Below are 22,327 nucleotides of genomic sequence, written 5' to 3'. Positions count from 1 at the left end.
TGAGGCCGTGCCTTGCTCTAGGATAGACAGTGTGGGAGAAGAGGCAATGCTTATTGAATTCCACCGAACTGCCTCGTAATCATGATAAACCTTAAACCTATTTGCTCCTTACATTTCTATAGTACTCTGTGGCAATGCATGTTATTGTGTCCCTACTCTGCAGAAGAAAGAACTGTGACTCAGAGAGGCTATGTCATTTGTCCACAGTCACAGAGTTTGTAAACGAAGAGTCCAAAGTTTGAGACTGGTGGTTTTACACCAAAACCAGCATTATGTTCAGGTACCTCTCAATGATTCAATTCTGTCGCTTTATTTTAGGTACAGCTAGTGCTCGACTTACGACCACAGTTGGGACCACGGACTGGTCGTAACACGATTTGGTCATAAGTTGAGTAGGCTATATGTACGGTTGAAATGGTGCACACGGAGATGGTAGTGCTGCTGGAAGCTGGTCCGCACTGTGGTACGCCCAGCTGGGCAACGTTTGCGCTGCCAGATGCGGAGCAGTCGTGGCTAGCGATTGTGGTCATAAAGTCAAATAGTCGTAAGTTGCATAGGTGGTAAGTCGATCAATACCTGTACTTACACTTAATTATGGCAATAAGATTAACACATGGAGCTATTTTTAAAATTAAGTACATAATTATGTTTTTTCCTTGAAGTCTAAAAGAAATTCAGGGGATAGAATCATCACTATAATCAAAATGAGTTCAAAACTCTTGATGGAGGAGGTGGATCATGATTATATCTTGGTTGCAGGATTTAAAAAACAAGAATGGAGGTGTAGGATTAGTCAGGCTGGGGAAACGTTCCCTTCTACCCAATCAATAACATGTTATTTATAGTGTGTGATGAGACATGGTCGTGGCCACATAAGTCACCATGTGCAATTTGAGGTATATTTTCTAAATTTGTAGGAGGAACCCACATAACAGAAAATCATCTTGATGACAGTTGATAACTCACATTTCATCTGTTTGTGAAAAGTATGAAAGTACCATGTTTTTTTCCCTGTCAGAGACTAAGGGTCCTGAAAGCTAACTCCTGAATCAAATAGGAGAAAAGGAGCCTTAGAGGTGATGATGTTGTTGTTCTCACTGCTTTGTTTTTTCTTTCTTTGCACTTTAATGAAATAAGAAATATGAGTGGGCAGACAAAGTCCAGAGGAGAAGGTGGAGTTGGCAGGCAAAGGTGACAGAAAAGATTATCACAGAAAGTGTAAATAAAGGAAGGTGTTAAAAAATTGTTAGAAGCAGACAAAAATATACACTGGGGAAAGGACACCCTAATTCAATAAATAGTGCTGGGTAAACTGGATCTCCAATGCAGAAGAATGAAACTGGATCTATCTCACCATATAACAACAATTAACTAAAAATGGATTGAAGACTTGAATGCAGGACCTTAAACCATAAAAATTCTAGAAGAAAATCTAGAAAAAGTCTGCTGAGAAAACCTAGAAAAAGTCTACTGGACATTGGCCTAGGCAAATAATTTATGACTAAGAACCAAAAGGAAATGCATTAAAAACAAAAATAAATGAGACTTAAACTGAAAAGCACAACAACAACAACAACAACAAAAAGAGAGTAAATAGCCAACCTACAGAATAGGAGAAAAATATTTGCAAATTATGTATTCCACAAAGAAATAATATCCAAAATCTACTAAGGACTTAAGCACGTCAGCAAGAAAAGACAAATAATCCCAATAAAAAGTAGGCAAACATCATGAACAGATTTTTCAAAAAAATATATACACGTGTCCAACAAACATAGAAAAATGCTCAACATTACTAATCATAAGGAAATGTAAATTAATACCACCATAAGCCACCACCTTACCCCATTCAAAATGACCATTATTAAAAAGTCTAAATATAACAGTTGTTGGCATGGATGTAGTGAAAAGGGAATACTTATAGTTGGTGGAAGCATAAATCAGTAAAACCTCTTCTGAAAACAACATGGAGATTTCTCAAAGTACTACAAGTAGATCTGCCACTTGATCCAGTAATCTCACTAATGGGTATCTACTCAAAGGAAAAGAAGTCATTATATCAAGAAGATACCTGCACTCATATGTTTATCACACCACAATTCACAATTATAAAGACACAGAATCAAGCAAAAGGCCCAGCAGCCAATGAATGGATAATGAAAATATATCATGAAATGCCACTCAGCCATAAAAAAAGAATAAAATCATGTATTTTGCATTAACTTGGATGGACCTGGAGACCATTCTCCTAAATGAAGTAACTCAGGAATAGGAAACCAAATACTGCATGTTTTCACATCTGATTGGGAGCCAAACCATAGGTATGCAGGGAAATACAGAGTGGTATAATGGACACTGGAGTATCAGAAGCATGGAGTATTAAACACAGTGAGGGATATAAAACTACTTATGGGGTACAATGTACACTATTTGGGTGTCAGGTATGTTATAAGCCCAGACTTCACCAATATACAATTCATCCATGTAACCAAAAACCACTTGCACCTCTACAGCCATTATTATTATTTTTTAAGTTTATTAGGACAGAAAGCAGACTGGAGTAGAACAGCCATATTAGGAAGTAAAGTTGAGCAGGTAAGACGGAGGCAGTAGGCTCTGGAGAAGAGGGCTTGCTTTATGTTTTCCTATCTGGCCAAATGGTCGATGATCTCGACGAAGGAGAGAGAACACAGGAGAGAGAACATCCATCAATGCACACAGGTAGGAGGAGGTAGAGTGACTTTAATATGCCAGAGCTCCTATATTACAGAACAGGGAGACCTATTAATGCAGAATATACCCACACTTTGAGAAGTGGAGTCTCACCAAAGAAGCATTCAATAACCTTTAAGGTAAGGAATGTGTTCAAGCATTTTACCCAGCTGCTAAAGAAGACACATTCATCTCTTTAGCACATAACATATTCTCCAGAATGGACCATAGGATAGGTCATAAAACAAGCCTCAAAAAATTAAAGAAGAAACTGAAAAAGAGAGGATACTTACAAACTCATTCTGTGAGAGCAGCATTACCCTGATACCAAAACCACACAAAGACACAACAACAACAAAACTACACACCAATATACTTGATGAACACAGATAACAAAGATACTCAATGAAATACTGGCAATTCAAATTCAGTAACACATTAAAAGGATCATTCACCATAATCAAGCAGGATTGATCTCAGAAGGTGAGGACACTTCAACGTAAGCAAATCAGTAAACATGATATATTAACGGAACGAAAAATAACAAGAAAAAAGTGATCCTTTAAAGTGATGCTGAAAAAGTATTTGACAAAATTCAACATCCCTTCATGATAAAAACCTCAAATAACTATAAAGAACATACTTCAAACAATAAAGTCCATATATGACAAACCTACAGCTAACAGTTTACTGAACAGAGGAACACTGAAAGCATTTCCCCTAAATCTGAAACACAACAAGGGTGTCCACTTTAACATTTTTATTGAGCGTAGTACTGAAGTCCTAGCCAGAGCAATCAGGCAAGAGAAACAAGAAAGAGGCATTCATTTGGAAAAAAAGAAGTCAAATTAGCCTTGTTTGTAGATGACTTGATCTTATATTTAGAAAAATGTAAAGATTCCACTAAGAAATGTTGGAATTGATAAACAAATTCTGTATAGTTGCAGGATACAAAATCAATGTACAAATATCAGTAGCAATTAAATACGTTAGTGGTGAATAATCTGAAAAAGAAATCAAGCAAGCAATCTCATTTACAATAGCCCCCACACCCTTTCCCCACCCCCCCAAAAAAAAAACCTGGGAATAAACATAACCAAAGATATGAAAGATCTCCGCAAAGAAAATGATGAAACTCTGGTGAAAGACATTGAAGACGACATACACACACAAAAGTAAAGATTTTCCACGTTCATCGATTGCAAGAATAAATGGTATTAAAATGTCAACACTACGCAATGTACAGATTCAAGACACTCCTTATTAAAATACCAATGACGTCTTTCCCAAACATAGAAAAATTAATACTAAAATTTGTATGAACCCACAAAAAACCCTGAATAGCCAAGACCAAAGGAACCAAGAACAACATTGACAAAAGGATAGTATCTTCAATAAATGTTTCTGGGGAAACTGGATATCCACATACAGAAAAATGAAATTGTACCCTTATCTCTCACCATATAAAAAAATCAGATCAAAATAAAAACAAATCTAAGACATGAAACTATGAAATCACTCAAAGAAGAAACTGAGAAAACTCTCCAGCATACTAGTTGAGCTAAAAATTTATTTGCTAAGACCTTAAAAGCACAGGTAACAAATGTAAAAATAGAAAAACAGGATTACATCAAGCTAAAAAGCTTCTGCACTGGAGAGAAAATAAGCACCTAAAAGTCAATTCACAGAATATGAGAAAATATTTGCAAACTATCTATCTGACAAGGTATTAATAACCAGAATATATGAGGAGCCCAAATCACTCAACAGCAAAAAACAGAACCAAAGATTTACGAATGGGCAAAGAATCAAGACCTGAATAGACATTAACCAAAAGAAGACATACAAATGGCCAAAAAGTATATTTTAAAATAGCCAACATCTGTAATCACCATCAGGGAAGTGCAAATCAAAACCACATCTCACCCTAGTTAAAATATTTTTTTGTCAAAAATACAAACAATAGGTACTAGAAAGAATGTGGAGACAGATAACCCTCATATACCATTTGGGGGATGTAAATTAATATAGTCACTATAGAAGACAGTATAAAGGCGATATATGACTAAAAATATATACTCCATATGATTCAGCAATCCCATTACTAGGCATATATATCTCCCCCAAAAGGAAATCAATATATCAAAGATATATGTGCAACCCCATGTTTATCACACTATCCACAATAGTCAAAATATGGAATCAACATGTGTATCCATCAATAAAGCAATGAAGAAAATTTGGTGTGTGTCTGTGTGTGTGTGTGTGTGCGTGCGTGCGTGTGTGTGTGTGTAACGAAATATTCAACCATAAAAAGAAATGAAATCTTGTCATTTGTAGCAAAACAAATGAAACTGGAGGTCGTATGTTAAGTACAATAAGCCAAGCACAGAGACACAAATATCACACGTTCTTACTCATATGTGAGAACTGAAAAAGTCGATCTCCTTAAGATAGACAGTAGACTGTGGCTACCAGAGGTCAAGAAGGGCAATAAAGAGATGAAGACAGGTTGATGAATGGGCAATAAAATACAGTTAAGTAGAAGAACTAAAATCCAGTGTATGATAGTTCAGTAGTGACTATAGTTAACAATAATCTGTTGCATATTACAAAATAGCTAGAAAAGAGGAATTTGAATATTCATAAAGATAAATGTTTGACGGGAGGGATATTCCTATTATCTTGATTTAATTATTAACCATTATATGAATGTATCAAAATATCACACATGCCCAAAATATGTAAATTTATATGTACCAATTAAACAGAAGAAACAAGCTTAAGCTAATGGGAAGCACTTTCATTTTTTCACTTTCCCTATCTTATAAGAATATCTAGCTATCGATTTTTTTTCAGCTTGGAAATGAAGAAAAGCACCATCTCGAAATGGTTCAGGGTTATCATGTTTATAACGTAGGAAATGTCCAAATCCAAATCACAAAACTCACTGTGATTTAATCTTGGCACCATAGTGTTTGAAGAGTACCCAGGATTTTTTTCAATAAAGTGTTGTAAGACATTTAGACATGGCAGTGACTTTCAAGAAGGAAGAGGTTGACACTCACAGATACCTAGAGACAGGAGGCACAGCAAGCCATATAGAGCCACATGGGGAAGCATCGGGGTCTTTCAGGAGGCAGAGGGGATGGCGGAACAAGTGGAAAGGGCCTTTCCACTGTAGTTTGCATGAGAAGAAACAGAATATACTGGGATTGGCTAGCTTGCATAATGTCAGTGGGCTCTGGGGCATCATGACTACCCAGTTGTCTGGTACCTAGTCCTGGGGTTGGGGCAGAGGAACAGTGGTCTGGAGTAAAAGAACTTCATAGAAATGGTGGTTAGGGGTGTGGCCTCTGGATTGCTTGGTTTACATTGAAAGGTAAACTCACTGGCAAGTTGTTTTCTCTCTCTAGGAATTAGCCAGTCCTGGACAGGGCAGTCCCTACAGGGTCAGCAAGGCCTCAACTAGAAAACATGGCCACATAAAGAGCTGCACATGTGCTTTGGAAAGCATATGTAAGGGACCAGAGCACCCCACTATGAAGATTATATCTGGTCTTACCTCATTCTTGCCAGGAGGTTTTGTAACCCCTCATTCAGGCTAACCACAGTTGGGGAAAAAATGCTGAAGTCATGATTTCAACATTAGAATGGTGCAGTTACCAGCAGAGGCTCCCCATGTGATCAGCAGAGCAAACTGCCCATAAAACAACTGCTCCCAAACACAGTATTTTCCTAGCCAATAGCATCAGAGTGGCAGGCTTCTTTAAAAGGCCACAAGTGTCACTGCCATCCCACAAAAGCTATATTATCTCTTTAGATTAGGCCTTCTTCTAACATGAGGTCTTCAGTTTTATCAAACTATCCCTTCTAAAAGAAGCCTTGGCAAATCATGAATTATTTGTATCTATTATATTTTTCCCTACTATAAAAAGAAACAACTATTGAATAAGACAAACAATTTTTAAATACATTAGTTCTCAACTCAACACTGATAAATGATATATATATATATACACACACCTTTATATATATAGTATACATATATATACATACCCATATATACACATATATGAGTATATGTGTCTTTACATATATATGCGTACATATACGTGATATATTCACACATGAGAAATATCCAACAGATGCGGCTTTAAGAAAATTGCTCTTCCCTATCTCTTCCTCCACTGAATTTCATCTAACAGTATTCATGCAGAAACAGCGATCTACTTCTATTATCTCCAGAGATGGCAGCTAGTTCATAGAAAATGCTACGGGAGAGCAGAAATTCCAGGCAAATAAAAAATGACATATCATCAATAAGAGTAGCATTGTACCTGATAACTTGCATAACTCTAATAAGCATAGAAAAGTCCAACCCTTTAAATTATTGTGCAAATTATAACCATCAGCCTTTGTTATGGAGTCTTAAAGAATACACAAATATGACTATGGTACTGATATGCTAATAAGCTTTCTGTGCCGTTGGATGGTTTAGCTGTAGATAGACTAATGTTGGCAGCAGATGAATAATTGCTCTGCATGTACTAAACATAACAGAGCAGCACAGAACTTCATCATTTGTCAGCTTTATTTGTTTAAATGAGAAAAATGCTGACAGCAGTTACTGCTATAATCCCCTTATTTATCAGATAGAAAACACTAGTTACTCTTAGCAGGTCTAATCCTGTTGGGAGACTAAAAGTTAGAGGATTTTCAAACTAATTGAAGGTATATGCTTCACTGTGCAAGGAAGAGAAATGCAAAAGAGAGAAGAAAAGAAATAGAGAGGGGTAAATAAATAAAATGCTTTATTTCTGGTCAACTTTTAACAAAAGGGCGACAGTCACAGCCTAAGATCCTAACTTGCTCTGGACAAAACAGAGAATTCTGGAATAGTATTTAACATTCAGTACTATGCCAACCCCAGCCTGGTGCCTACCAACAGCTGGCTCTGAGCTTTTCATCCAGTGCCCACTATCTCACTGGCACAAAGCCCGTTAGCAGCATCCTGCTGTGGTTACCGTTTCCAGCTGGTTCTCAAACACACCTAGTGATGGGCACTTGGGGAAGAATTTGACACAATTCTCAAATACTTGCCTCCCCACTCAGCCCTACTACTTCAATCATTCGGAAGTTCTCTGTAGCAGGATGCTCAGCTTACCAACTGGAATCACTAGATTCAAGAAAGAAGTGAGGATCCCTCCCCTGTAAGATGTTTCTCATACCCCCCACTATACAGAAGCAGTAAATGACCAGCCATCTGGGTTTTGGTAGAATGGTTTTCTCATCCCAGGCTTGATGCCTGTTTTCTGGGGCCATTTCATTTCAATGTTTCACTTTCTTTGTGCCTTATCGTCTCCATTTTAGCGCTTCATGATCGGGGTTGAGAGAATGAATATTCCATTCTTTATAGACAAAGTCCCAAAGAATTATTCCAATACAACCTCATGAGTGATGTAGGACCTTGCTCAGTTCTCTGTGAGAGAAACAAAGCAATCAAATTCCCTTGAAAAGCAATAGTGTGCCATGTAGGTCAAGATGGCCAGGGGCAGACCTGTGTTACTCATGGTTAAATTATTACAAGCTTGCTTTGCTTTTTATACACGGAGATTTGTGCCACGGATCAAATATTGAATTAAGAAAACTCCAAACTATGGTTCAGTAAAATAAAAGCAGAGATAAAGTGGTAACAGGAGGCCTACACTAAAGACGATCTGAGAGCACTTTATAACCGGGGAATGCTGCAGTGTGGTTGCAAGGCAGCAAAGACTGCTTTAGTCCCAGGATCTCTTCCCAACATAGGGTCTGCATAAGGATCTCATAAGGAGGGCTTGTGCAAGAACTCTGGGAAGGAATGCAACCTCTCCTCACAAGACTCGGGAGGCTCTTTGCAGATAGGAGCTTGGGAGGCTGGAAAGCCTTACAAGGCAGAGATAACCGGAACACCACAGACCCTGCCTGTGCTCTCAGAACATGGAGTAATTTTGATTGCTGTGTCTGCAATGTTCAGTAGATAAAAGCCCCTTGATGCATTGTATGTGGTCAGATCTTATGGCGCTTATCTGCTGTGCCTCTTTACAGATGCACCTGGATAGACAGTCCAAATTAGAAGAACCACATTTGCTATTGAATGCTGCGAGACACACACTGCCCTGCCCACCCTACTCCACCCCACCCCCACACCCACACCCACCCAGCCATCTTCCTTCTTACCTCTCCTTCCAACAGCAGACAGATTAATAAGACAATGCACCTAATAAAAGAGGGTGGAGCCCAGAGCCCAGTGCCAATGTGGTTCACCGCACTCGAGAGTGAGTTGGCCCCCTGGACCCACTGTGAACTTCTACTCTTGTCTTTGTCTCATTTTTTTCCTCACTCCCTTGTCACCAACGGGACTCAGAGCACCCAAGTACAGGGTTGAGCTGGATCCCAACAGGGCCGGGCGCGGTGGCTCACCCTTATAATCCCTGCACTTTGGGAGGCAGTGGGTAAATACCTGAGGTCAGGAGTTCAAGACCAGCCTGGTCAACATGGCGAAACCCCATCTCTACTAAAAATACAAAAATTAGCTTGTCATGGTGGCAGGTGCCTGTAATCCCAGCTACTTAGGAGGCTGAAGCAGGGAGAATCACTTGAACCCGAGAGGCAGAGGTTGCAAGGAGTTGAGATCGCGCTGTTACATGCAAACCTTGGCAACAGAGCAAGGCTCTGTTGAAAGAAAGAGAGAGAGGGAAGAAAAGAAAGAAAAGCAATAGTATCTGTTGCCCAGGGCAGAGTGCAGTGCTGCAATCTTGGCTCACTGCAGCCTCCACCTTCCAAGTTCAAGCAATTTTTGTGCCTCAGCCTCCCAAGTAGCTGGGATTACAAAAATGTGCCATCACACCCACCTAATTTTTGCATTTTTGGTGGAGATGAGGTTTCACCTTGATGGCCAGGTTGGTTTAGAACTCTTGGTGTCATGTGATCCACCCACCTTAGTCTCCCAAAGTGCTTGGATTACAGGTGTGAGCCACTGTACCCCACCTGAAAAGCAATATTCTCTTATATTAAAGAGTTTTCTTGAAAGAACCATGAACTCCCAAGGTTTCTCAGCCCCTCTGATGCCCTCATTTGGGTGAGGTATCCTCTCTTACTCTGATGTCTCTTGAGCAGACAGAAAGCCCTTTCAGCTGGAAAAAGTGAGTCTTCCACATACGTAAGGAATGTTTTCCATTTGTCTCGCTGCTTCAGGTTCAGAGCATTGAAAAATATGGTTCAACAATGGGACTCTCACTCAGATTTTGAATAACATATTATTATTATTATTATTAGTTAATTATATAGTATTTGCATGGCCCTTTATTTTTACTAATACCATCATATGCATTTTGGTCTTTTATCTTAACACCTTGTTACTATTATTTCTATTTTTTAGTATTACTATTTTGCCACTGGTCCCCTACCATAAGCAATAGATCAAAGATGTCATAAGGTTTACGACATGTTTCATTGGAAAGACAATTATTGAGCACCCTTTATGTGCCTGTCACTGTGTTAGGTGCTGATGATACACTGACAAGCAAATCCTCAAGATCCCTACTCTCAAGGAGCTTCTGTGCTGCAGGGGGAGACATTTTAATCTGCTTCAACAGTGCCCATTGTGACAACTGCCATGGCACCAGAAGCAGAGGCTGGGTGCCATTCTACCTACGATTTGAAAGCTCTGTCCTTATTCAATATATAGCCTGGCTTCTAGAACATGGCTCTGGGGACTCTGGTAAGGACACATTTATCTCACACACATTTGAAGTTTCAAAACTGACAGGGAAGAAATGTCATGGAACTGTACCTCCATATCTTAAGAGAGCTTAGATGCCTTTAGGCCAACATACTACTAAAAGCAGTAAATTAAATACAGAAATGAAAAGGCAGAACAATGTTTCATTTTACTAGCAGATAATTAATTAGGACTAAATGTCTTTTATCACTTCATCCTAGCAACAAGATAAAAATGTATCTTGACCAAAAATAAAATGGTTATCCTTTGAATGTGCATATGTGCTATGTCTAATGAATAGTCTTTAGTTTTCCCAGGATAATAAGCCCTCCACGTATCTCTCAGAAGCACCATCAGTTCAGTATTAAGTACAGAAACAAAGAACACACCCAAGCTCTCCAGTTTCTTCCACACCAGAGATTAGAATTAATCAGCTCAGAGGTGTCTGGCAAAGGAAAGCAAATTAACTTAATAGTGTTGTCTGACAACAGTAAGAAAAGAAACTTGAGACACAAGTGGACACAGAAGCATTGTTTAGAAGACAGCATCCCATGAATGACTCGCATCCGTGTCTTACTCACAACATGGTAGGCAACACGGTCATGATTTCCAATCCTGTTGCTTCAATCAATGACTTTCCATTCCCGCAGTCACTGAAATCACCTCCTGCTAGTGGCTTATGACCTTGTGTTAGGGCATATGTTGTACCACTTGTATCCCCCACAGTGCTACTATCAGAGGCATTTGAACTAGAGCAACTCCATTTTGAGTGAGGGCTAGGAAAATGAGGCTGGGGCTTGCTGGGCTATATTCTCAGAAAGTTATGCATTCCTAGCCTCTAGATGTTGACAGTTAAGGGAACAAATTAATAATGTTTACCAAACAGACCCAGACTTGACAGTGTACAGATATCCTGATATCTGGAGAACAAAGGACTCCGACTTTTACTTTAAAGATAATATCGATTATTGCAAAATACAATAATTAAGAAAATTAATCCGATATTGCAAACCCTTCAAGCAGAGTGGATCTCTCATATATACAAGCATTGTACCTAGGGTGGACGCCTTCCTTCTCTTACTTTCAGAAACGTCATGCTCTGTCTATGTAGTAGATGTACTTTCAGTACTTTACTTTTTTAATAAACTTGCTTTTACTTTGCACTGCAGACTTGCCCTGAATTTCTTGCACAAGATCCAAGAACACTTTTTTGGGGTCTGGATCGAGACCCCTTTCCTGCAACACTCCCATGGGCTCTGAGAGTAATGTAAAGAAACAAAGTGACCTGAATGGTTGAATCACATGCAAATAAGGCAATGTTACCCTAAAAAGAGCAAATATTTATCTGTCAATCATATTAGCCCTGTTATCTCCTTGGGATGCAAAATTCTATAATTATATATTTGTTTTTTGAATCATAATCATCAGCCACTTGTCTCATTCAAAAATAAATGACAGGTGCAGTGGCTCACACCTGTAATACCAGCAGTTTGGGAGGCTGAGGTGCCTCATGCTGAGGCATGAGGTCAGTTCAACACCAGCCTGGCCAAGATGGTGAAATGCCTTCTCTACTTAAAAAAAAAAAAAAAAAAAAATTGGCCAGGCGTGGTGGCGGGTGCCTGTAATCCTAGGTACTTGGGAGTCTGAGCCAGAAGTTGCAGTGAGTCAAGATAGCGCCACACACTCCAGCCTGGGTGACAGAGACTCCATCTCAAAAAAAAAAAATAGAAGAAGAAAATAGTAATTTCATATTCATTATTTTGAGGGCCAGTCTTGACCAAGCATTTGACCAAGCATTTTCTGTACACTAAGACCTAGGCTAAGCATGTCACGTATATTAGGTGCTATGTGACAGTGGATACAATTTTCACTGCCATTTCACACATGCAGGAACCAAGGAGAAAGGAAGCTTAATTCCATAGCTATCTGAAAAAGTCTGTAAATGGAAAGCCTGAATTCAAACATTGCTTTCTCCATACCAAAACCCATGTTCTTAACCATCAGACTAACCTCAGGTTTCTCTCTTCATTTTTTATAGATCTTTATAATTTGTATTTTAAATCAATATGCACACTTTAAAAAAAATTTTAATTGCATTTTAGGTTTTGGAGTACATGTGAAGAACATGCAAGATTATTGCATAGGTACACACATGGCAGGGTGATTTGCTGTCTTCCTCCCCAACACCTATATCTGACACTTTTTAATGTGTGCATTGAAGAGACTGGTCAAGAATTTAGGCTTTAAGACAAAGGTCTGATCGATATCAGAATTTATTAAATTATATGAAATGATTAGGTCACTTCTATCACTGCTAATGGTGCAATGAAAATAAATAATCTTTTTATTTCCCTTATGTAAGAAAAGTTAAATTAGCTACAAGAAACAAGGCTTTCATATTCTGCCCTAGTTTATGTAGGGAATTCATAATATTTTCCTGAAAGTCTTTTAAGAATACGTCAGTCTTCTCTGAGAAGTAGAGTGATACACAAGATGAAATCTAAGGTGGGGAGGGAGAAGGCTTCTATCAAAGTGAGTTTTAAACCCACAAACTGTCAATGAAATGCTTGAGAGATTATTTCTACATTATATGGTCTAAAATATATACTCCCCAAACATACTCTGGTGATTTGTGAGCCATTCAAGATACCTTCAAATTAATGGTTTTCTGGAAGATACTATATTCAAATACCCATCACCAGCATGGCAACATTCTAAGATATAAACTTTTAAGATGTAATACATTTTTATTTCCATTCTTCTCCCTTTTCTCAATACAATCCATTAACCTTTTATCCCCAGAGAGTGACTCCAGTTGTTTAAAAAGGAAATCACACACAATGAGGTCCCTGAAATGAAATTCTTTAAGAAGAAAAATAGTAGTTTACCAGAGTTGAGACTTTCCCCATAACACATTGGAATACACATTATTTCACTCATTAGAATTCAATATCTCTGAGGTGGAATAAGATAAGAGCCACAGTGTGTTGTTAAGAGAATTCCTGCTTTTATTGAACAATAAAGAAGTGGTTTAGCTTATCGATAACTCAAGCTCCCCACAGGCTACATAATCTTGATTGCCGAGATACCTGTGGTTTGTTGTTGTTTACTATTGTGTGTATGATATACGTGTGTCTGCCTGTTAGATTAAAGTTCTTAATTTCTGTGTTACTGCATACTTCATCCTTTTCACAGGGGCATGCATAGCTCTTGGGTTGAGATTACTTCTCAACTCTAAGCTTCCAGATGTTAACAGAAGAACAACACAAGGAAGATGAGTTCCCATATTTCCAAATGAAATGAGGCAGAACAAATGAAAGAGGATCTCTTGGCTAGTGCAGGGAACAGTAAGTCTACATTACTAAGAGGTATAGCCCTGTCTGTGCAAACACAGTAACTCATGTCAAATAAATTGTACTTTTTGCAAGAAAGAGCTCTAGCTCTGGGTTTTCCAAGCTAAACTGCATGAGAACACCCAATCCATTTTCTTCTTATTTGAACTGTTAGATGACAGGGCCAAATTACCAGAAAGACCAAAGGCAGTTTGCAGCCTTTAACAACTGAAAGGACTTATTGCTTCCAGTTTAGGAACACAAAAGATTCTGTGTCTATTCCAAACACTCCCAGGTCCTATGCATTTCCCATTAGTTCTGAAGACAAAATGCCTGTAAGTAAAAAAAAAAAAAAAAAAAATTATTAAATTTCTCTAGAATTTCAGAAATGGAGAATATGTTGTCCAAAGAGACATAGAAGTTACTTTTGACAGGACTTCAAAAAATATGGACAGTACTCAGTACTCTCTGTCTCTCTGGTCAAATGTAGTCCCATTGTCCTTGGCTTCTCAATGTCATTTACTCCTATTAGGCTGGGAGGAATTATTTTATGGATCCAGTCAAAAGCCATTAAGTCTTTAAAGGTAGTCAAGTCCTGCTTCCCAGCTCTGCCTTGGATAACCCAAGGGAGGTAATGCATCTATGTTTCAATACCTGAGGCCCTTTTGTTTCCAACTTAAATTGCACTTATGTATTGGTTCGGGGTATAATATCTCCACTCATCTTGCTCTTGTTTCCACAATTCTACTATTTATACAGAGCTTAGGAAACATAATTGCAGTGTGTGGTACATAGTGATTTTTATTAACTACATAGAAAAAAACGGTTTAGGGAGAGACATTTCCTTCTCATTGATTCGATCAAAAGGACTTGGAAGAAAAGGTTGTGCTTATTAAGTCCTTTTCAAAAAGGTAACTGCTAAAATTTAAATTCTTTCTCAATAGCATATTTTTAAAAATTGGTATATAATCTCTTTAGATTTTGTCACTTATGAATTTTTGAAGTATATGTCCTTTATTGGCTATTTTTTTTTCTTGAAGTGGAGAGGAGATTTCTACATGGAGGTAGAAAACGTAATCAACAACGCTATCCACATGACATGGAGTTGCCTAGCAATGCTAGGGGAATAAAAAGGGGGAAGCAATAACAAAACAGAATGTAGTGAAATTTCAAGAGGGTGCACTGTTGAATTGGCTTGCAATACTTAAAGAGGTCTTTATATGAGAAAGGATATAAGATTTTTCTAGCAGTGGTAAAAGAAATGGCTGACCTTTTTTCAATGTTCTCTTTCATTTGGAAGAGTTTGCCCAATGGGATTCTGCTATTTTGAGTTCATTGCTGCACAAAATCTAGGACAGAGACGTCTAATGATAAAACGTACAGCCCCAGTGAGCCACTGGTATTTGAGTCCTTTTTAGTTGTACTAATTGAGCAAATGACACATGAGCCTTTCATATTCTGCCATTGATTTGTAGGCTTCTGCTTATGTGGTAGATATCATTCTCATGATTGTCCTCTCCCAAATTCCAGTGTCTTCCTTTGAATTTTTAATGCCAACGTAAGGAAGACTGCTCTTGTCTCCGACTCAATCTCTCCCAGCACCAGGCCTATCCATCTAAGTCTCCCCTGGATCCCAGCCTTGGGAGTGCAAGATTGGAAATGTTCCTGCAATCAAGATTCAATTTGTTCTCCCTTTTTCCCGTCAAAATGCCAAATCCTTCCTTCAAAAAGTAAACTGTACCAGCAATCCTGGAAATATCTATCATTGCTTGCTCTAAATTTTTGTCTAACAGTGCCAGAAACATGACCCAAATTAAGGGATTGGCTTTTACAAAGATGGAAGAAATGGTCAGCAATAAAGAAATCCTAATGATGTATGTATAGGATTATACACTTGAGTGACTAAAACCCTAAATAGATTCATAATGGAAAATGCTGAGCCATGTACGTGTACTTCAATCCTTCCTTATGTCAGCAAGAAAACTTGTCAATATTTTGATTTGGGAGAAAAGAATATAAATCTATAAGCAAAGGTGGCTGATGGTGTTGAAGAAATTCACCTGAAGGAGCAATCAGGAGATCTGGTTCCAAAACAGCTATGCCATGAACTAATTGTCTCTCTCTCTCTCTCTCTCTTTTTTTTTTTTTTTTTTTGAGATAGTGTCTCGCTCTGTCACCCAGGCTGGAGTTCAATGGTGTGGAATTGGCTCACTACACCCTCCGTATCCCAGGTTCAAGTGATTCTCCTGCCTTAGCCACCCGAGTAGCTGGGATTACAGGTGCCCACCAGGACGCCTGGCTAATTTTTGTATTTTTAGTAGAGATGGAGTTTCACCATATTGGCCAGGCTGATCTCAAACTCCTGACCTCCTGATCCACCTTCCTCAACCTCCCAAAGTGCTGGGATTGTGCCCAGCCTAATTATATCTCTTGACTCTTAAGATTTTTAAAGTATAAAATAGGGCTATTTATCACTAAGATCTCTCCAGTTCTTACATTTAGATTCTAGGATTCTAAGCATGCTTTGGTCTGAAGAACAAAATCTCTAAATAAGGCACTTTGTTTCTTCTTCCTCCTACTAATTCCAATTTGGAATGAATAGGGAATTATGATAGGGTTTTAGGTGTTTCTCTACTTTTGGAAGTTTTGAATTTACAGTGCAATCCAACAGTAGTTGAGAACTGCATAATGATTAGTGCTCTTTCTATACATATAAATAAAATGTTTAATTCCTGGCCTTTGTCTTTATTCATAGAATTTTACCCACAGGTCTTTTTGAGATAATTTTCTCCTTTTACTTTGGAACACAGCATCCCCTGTTTACTTCTTTGTTGGAGGCTGACACTCCTGTCCCTTTCTTCTGAAGAGGTCTATATTTTTAGGTCTACTTCCTTTCCATATTGCCCCTTCCCCTCTAACAATTCTTCCACCTACATGGCTTCATCCTTTCCTAATGATTACCAAATCTACTCTTCTACCTCCTAATTATCCCAAGTTCCAAATCTACATCTCTTCATTATATACCATAAGCCCTTCAAATTTAGCTTGTGAAAACTGTGATCTCAGATTCTTCTCCTTGTTAATACAATTACTTATATTCTGGTTTTATTTCTGGGCCCCCACATCCCCCAATTCTTGAACCAGTTCTTGTCTTCTCTCATCTGAATTACCCAGGTCTCTCAACTTCCTTGTTCTGGTTTCTGCTTACCAACTTTTCTGCCAGATTCATTTTTTAAAGCAGAGCTCCAGCCATACATCAGTATGATCCATCACCACAACCAAAATATCCATAAAACTAAGAAAAGGACTCCACACTCTTATTTGAGGGCTTTCATGCTATTGATTAAACTGAGTTTTCTAGCTACTGGCTGTTATTTTTGTACATAAATTTTATATTTCAACAAAACCAAATATTTTGCTGGACATATACTAAGCTTTCTTCATTTACTAATATTTGTGACTTTCAGACCACTAAAACTCCTCTCTCCCCCATATAGTATAGCATCTATTGTGCCCATCTGAGTTACATATTCATCAATGTCCCTTTCAACGGCTATTGAGTCCACAATACCTTTACTGATAGTCCAAATCTTCCATAGCACCAGAGTCTTGTCTTCAGGTATTTATCTCAACTTCACCTGCACTGCATTTATGGGTATATTTATCTTATCTCTATCATTATGTGTAAAGACCGCCTATATGGGCTATTATCTTACCTGTCTCTGACTACTCTGAAAGGCCTACCTTGTTATATAGAATATCACTGCTGTATAGTTAATAAATTAAGCTAACTTGAAACTTCAGTTATACTGATGTTTTCTGACTTATTTAAAAATCTGAGATCTAGTGAGCTGACCAAGTCAAATAGTTGACCAACTTAAAAAAAAATCAATAATCTAATATATGAACAGATTAAATATTTTCTGAGAAAACAAAGTTCAAAAGCATAGATTGTTTCTGTCAACATTAAAATATAAAAGGGTATACATTTTGAAGGTTTTGAGTCAAATTATCTCACTTTGACATCCAGGGAAAGCACTTAGTTTACTTAATCTCTTTGAGCCTTAGTTTCTTCGACTGTAAGAAGGTAATAATAGCATTACCTACTGCAGAGGGCTGTTGTAAAAACTGAGCTAGATAACAATGCATGTCAAATGCTTAGATAAAGCCTGTTATACAAGTGAGTGCTCAATATTCTGTAGCTAGTATGATCATAATTTCCATGATCACCACTTATCAGCCAAATTCACCAAACTAATAACGTAAAGATGGTTCCACAATTCTTTCATATTCGAGATCCTGCTAGAATATGGTAACCTAATTTGGGATCTGCCACTATACCACCGTCAAAAAAACTAAAAGAGGACTCAAAAACCACCGATGGTGGAGAATAAAGTGCAAAGAATAAAAATATATGAAAGATTATCAAAACTCAAATCATGCTGCCTAACAAGGGGTTTGATGCAAGATTCAATATTTGTCCTCAAAAATATTCAGAATTCTGCAAATGAAAACAGTGACTATGAGAGTATCACCTTCCATACAAAATGCAATGTTTAAAGTTATATATAGACAGAAGAAAATGCCTCTGCATTTTATTGGAAGAGACTAGAAAGGCAGCTGTGAAGTCATTTGAAGAAAGGAGCACATCTTATATGCTGAGAGTGATTTAACTATGACCTAAGTCACACTAGGCGATGAGGTCGCCTAGACAAAGATTTCTAGTCTTTGCCAGACATATAATCACTAGAGAATCTGAAGAGTTGCTATGGCTGCTTCTGACTGCTGCACACTCCTACCTGAGCTCTCGTCCAGACTCTCCTCAGAGACGTGCTCGTTCTGATGGACCCACTCGCCATTGCATTTGAAGAATATCTGCATGGCTGGCCTCGCTTTGCACCTGAGTGCAATAGGGTTGCTCTTGATAATATAAGCATCATCTGGCTCCTCTATGAAATGAGGCAGTGTCCCAGGAGCTGATGGGATGGATTCGGGAAGGACTTCGCTGTTGTCAGTTCCTGTGAAATCAAAGAGGACATCAGAACACAGCCTACATTGACAGCGCATACATCAGGACACAATGGCAAACCCACACCAGTGTTAAGAATCTGTGATGGAGAACTTTCTACTGTATTAATAAAGCATGCTTGTAGAACCCATGTAAATGAATTATCTTCTAGAAGCTGAACTAGGAGGATATGGTGCCCCCAGCTAGGCATGGCTTCAGCGTTATTGGTCAAAGCATAAGAATGAATACATTACTCCTCAAATTTCCGTTTGAATCTGAGCATCTTTGCAGAAACATCTGTGATGTGAGAAGCTCTGGTGAATGGCTACCTTAAAGGGTGACTAACAACCCCAAATTTCTTCAGTATTTTGAAAAAATAGGTGAGAATAGATGTTGTTCTCCTACACATGTATGTGAATGACAGGGAAGATGATAGAGGATACTTAGCCATAAAACATGGTCGAAAGATTCCAAATGGTCTGCTTTCTTTACCTATGAAACTGTGGCGATTGTCTGGTAATCTATCTTGGATCCTGGATACCAGCTCACTGCCCCTTCAAAGGGAATGTGATTCCATTCTGCTTGCCTGCGGCTCACCCTCTGCCCCTAACAACCTTCCAACATAAACGATGGACTGCACTAAGGGTGAGAACTAAAATCACTAATAGCTCTGATCCTATAGCCAGTAGCTACAATTACATTTCAAATGAAAGGAACAAATTGCACTCTCTCCTCATCTCAGGAAAGTGAGGAAGCAATATAAGAAGGGAAGAGCAGGAGGCAAAACTGTACCTCCTTGTTTCTTCATGCAGTCAGCAAGCACTTAAGTCCCAGTAAACTGCCACAAAATCAAAGGCAGCAGGGTGTGATTGCTGAGCACAGTGAAGAGGACAAGGGGGAGTGGCATCTTGTACCCTCCAAAGGCCATTCTACTGTAAGACCAAAGATAGCAAACATTTCAAAACCAAAATTAACTCTGTCCTAGAAATGGTTGATCCCATTGAGACCAAGTCAGTCTTTAGGATGAAGTGGAGGACAACAACCTAGTGAATGACTGGAAGAACATTCTCACTGTGATGGTTAACACGGAGTGTCAACTTAAACGTATGAAAGCATGCAAAGTATTGTTCCTGGGTGTGTCTGTGAAGGTGTTGTCAAAGGAGAATAACATGTGAGTCAGTGGACTGGGAAAAGCAGACACACCCTCAATCTGGATAGGTACTATGTAATCAGCTGCCAGCGTGGCCAGAATAAAAGCAGGCAGAAGAAAATGAAAAGACTAGATTGGTTGAGATTTCTGGCCTACATCTTTCTTTTGTGCTGGATGCTTCCTGCTCTTAAACATTGGACTTCAAGTTCTTCAGTTTTGGGACTTGGACTGGCTTCCTTGCTCCTCTGAGCTTCCAGATGGCCTATTGTGGGACCTCACCTTGTGATCGGAAGTCAATACTCCTTAATAAACTCTCCTTTATATATGTATCTATTCTATATCCTTTATATATATGCATCTATTCTATATTCTTTATATATGTATCTATATCCTTTATATATACATCTATTCTATATTCTGATGTGTGAGAGCTTATTCTTTAAAGCTCTCTAGAGCACCCTGTCCCTCTAGAGCAAGCTGACTAATGCACTCACACATCAGATCCAGCTCTCCAGAGAGAGTCTGGGAAAAGGGGTGCATCTTGTGACCTAAACTGGCTTTCTGCATGCTATTGATGCAGCTTTGACCAGAGCCTCTTACTATTCATGCTTAAGTCATCAACAACCCAAATCAGGAAGCATTGTCAATGGTAAACCTAATTCATTAAAAATAGGAGTAATTTTCTGATTTATTTTTCTGCCTAGGCCTCTTAAATTGTTGAGATTAGTGGCTCACACCTGTAATCTCAACACTTTGAGAGGCACTAGGCAGGCAGATCACTTGAGATCAGGAGTGTGAGACCAGCCTGGCCAACATGGCAAAAACCCATCTCTACTAAAAATAAAAATACTATGCAGGTGTGGTGGTGTACCCCTGTAATCCCAGCTACTCGGGAGGCTGAGGCAGGAGACATGCTTGAACCTGGGAGGCAGAGGTTGCAGTGAGCCAAGATCATGTCACTGCACTCCAGCCTGGGTGACAGAGTAAGACTCTGTCTCAANAAAAAAAAAAAAAAAAAAGTAATGCTCTGTTTAAGAACTCTAGGAGGAATTTTCAAACATAAAAAGGTACAAAGGCTCAGACTTCAAGAGGAAGAAAATAAAAAGAGAGTAAACGGCTCCTAGTGACTGAGAACACACATGCACAGTTTGCCACTGCAACAAATTAAATGTAACTGTAACTTGATTCTTCCAAATAAGATTTTTTCCCCATTAAATACATCAACTTAAGGGGACAAAAAACAGCCTCATATAACAAAGAGTTTAAGATACTATAAGCCTTGAAATGTATTTGCAATGGAAAAGCTAACTCATGTAAGTAACTGTCAGTCAGCATCAAAAAACTGTAAAGCAAATATTCTAAAAAGGGCAAACAGTTTATGTCAAAAGTACAATAAAGTCAGCAAATAAAATGTGTATATGTCACAGGGAGTAAGAGGGGTTTCAGGGTAGAATCTCAGATGTGGTTTTTTAAAAAAGTAATTTAAATTATATTTAAATGAATTTCATAAAATAAATCACATATTAATTTGTTTTGTTACTGAATGCTTATGCCAATTTCTATCTTCAACAAACACCAATTCCCTGCAGGCTTTTGTAAATCCATATATTAAAGGAAATGACAAAAGTATTAAAAGATTTTATATAAGAATCAACTGCGTATACTCCCATCAGGGGCTTTAGTTCTGTCCAATTCATTGTTCCCTAAAAGGGTCACTTGATAAAACATACTCAAATCTATAGTGGTAGGCTGAGCAGACAGGTTCAGACGTACAATTTGAATGATGCATTTTTGTTTAACTAGTAACAATGCATGAACATGTCTATTTATCCGGCATACATAAATGCCAAATAAATAAATAAATAAAGGCACAAGATTATATAATAGATCAAGTTTTAACCGTTCAACTCACAAAACACACAGAGATCTAAAAGCAATTAGGTTCCTCTCCTCCCATTGCAATAAATGTCCTTTAGCTAAAGCAGCATGTTCAGCCTGCAAACACAGAGCAGAAGAGTTGAATGGAAAAATCGGAGGGTAACTGTCCAAGGTACCCAAGGATCCCCCTTAACGATCAATCAATCTTAGACCAGGCACAGTAGCTCACGCCTGTAATCCCAGCACTTTGGAAGGCAAAGGTAGGAGGATCACTTGAGTCCAGGAGTTTGAGAACAGCCTGGGCAACATAGTGAGACCCTCGTCTACAAAAAAATTAAAAACTAAAAATTTAGCTGGGTGCATGCCTGTAGTCCCAGTTACTTGGGAGGCTGAGGTGGGAAGATTGCTTGAGCTCAGGAGGTAGGGGCAGTGAATTGAAATCACACCACTGGCACGCCAGCCTCGGGGGAGGTAGGGAGGGAGGG

General features: G+C 38.6%; 1 protein-coding gene across 9 annotated transcripts in view; it reads right to left on the bottom strand.

Moving 5' to 3' along the window:
- The window catches only part of UNC5D (unc-5 netrin receptor D), a 559,094-nt gene that overhangs the window by 227,737 nt on the left and 309,030 nt on the right, over positions 1-22,327 (bottom strand). For all 9 annotated transcript variants that reach the window (XM_017536221.2, XM_017536239.2, XM_017536229.2 and 6 more), the window contains exon 2: positions 18,606-18,824. In XM_017536221.2, the coding sequence (XP_017391710.1) occupies positions 18,606-18,824 (219 nt within the window). The remainder of the gene's footprint in view (positions 1-18,605; positions 18,825-22,327) is intronic.

The sequence above is a fragment of the Cebus imitator genome, unplaced genomic scaffold (assembly GCF_001604975.1).
Source record: "Cebus imitator isolate Cc_AM_T3 unplaced genomic scaffold, Cebus_imitator-1.0 Scaffold5, whole genome shotgun sequence".
Classification (NCBI taxonomy): Eukaryota; Metazoa; Chordata; class Mammalia; order Primates; family Cebidae; genus Cebus; species Cebus imitator.
This window is presented reverse-complemented; position numbering and strand designations above follow the sequence as displayed.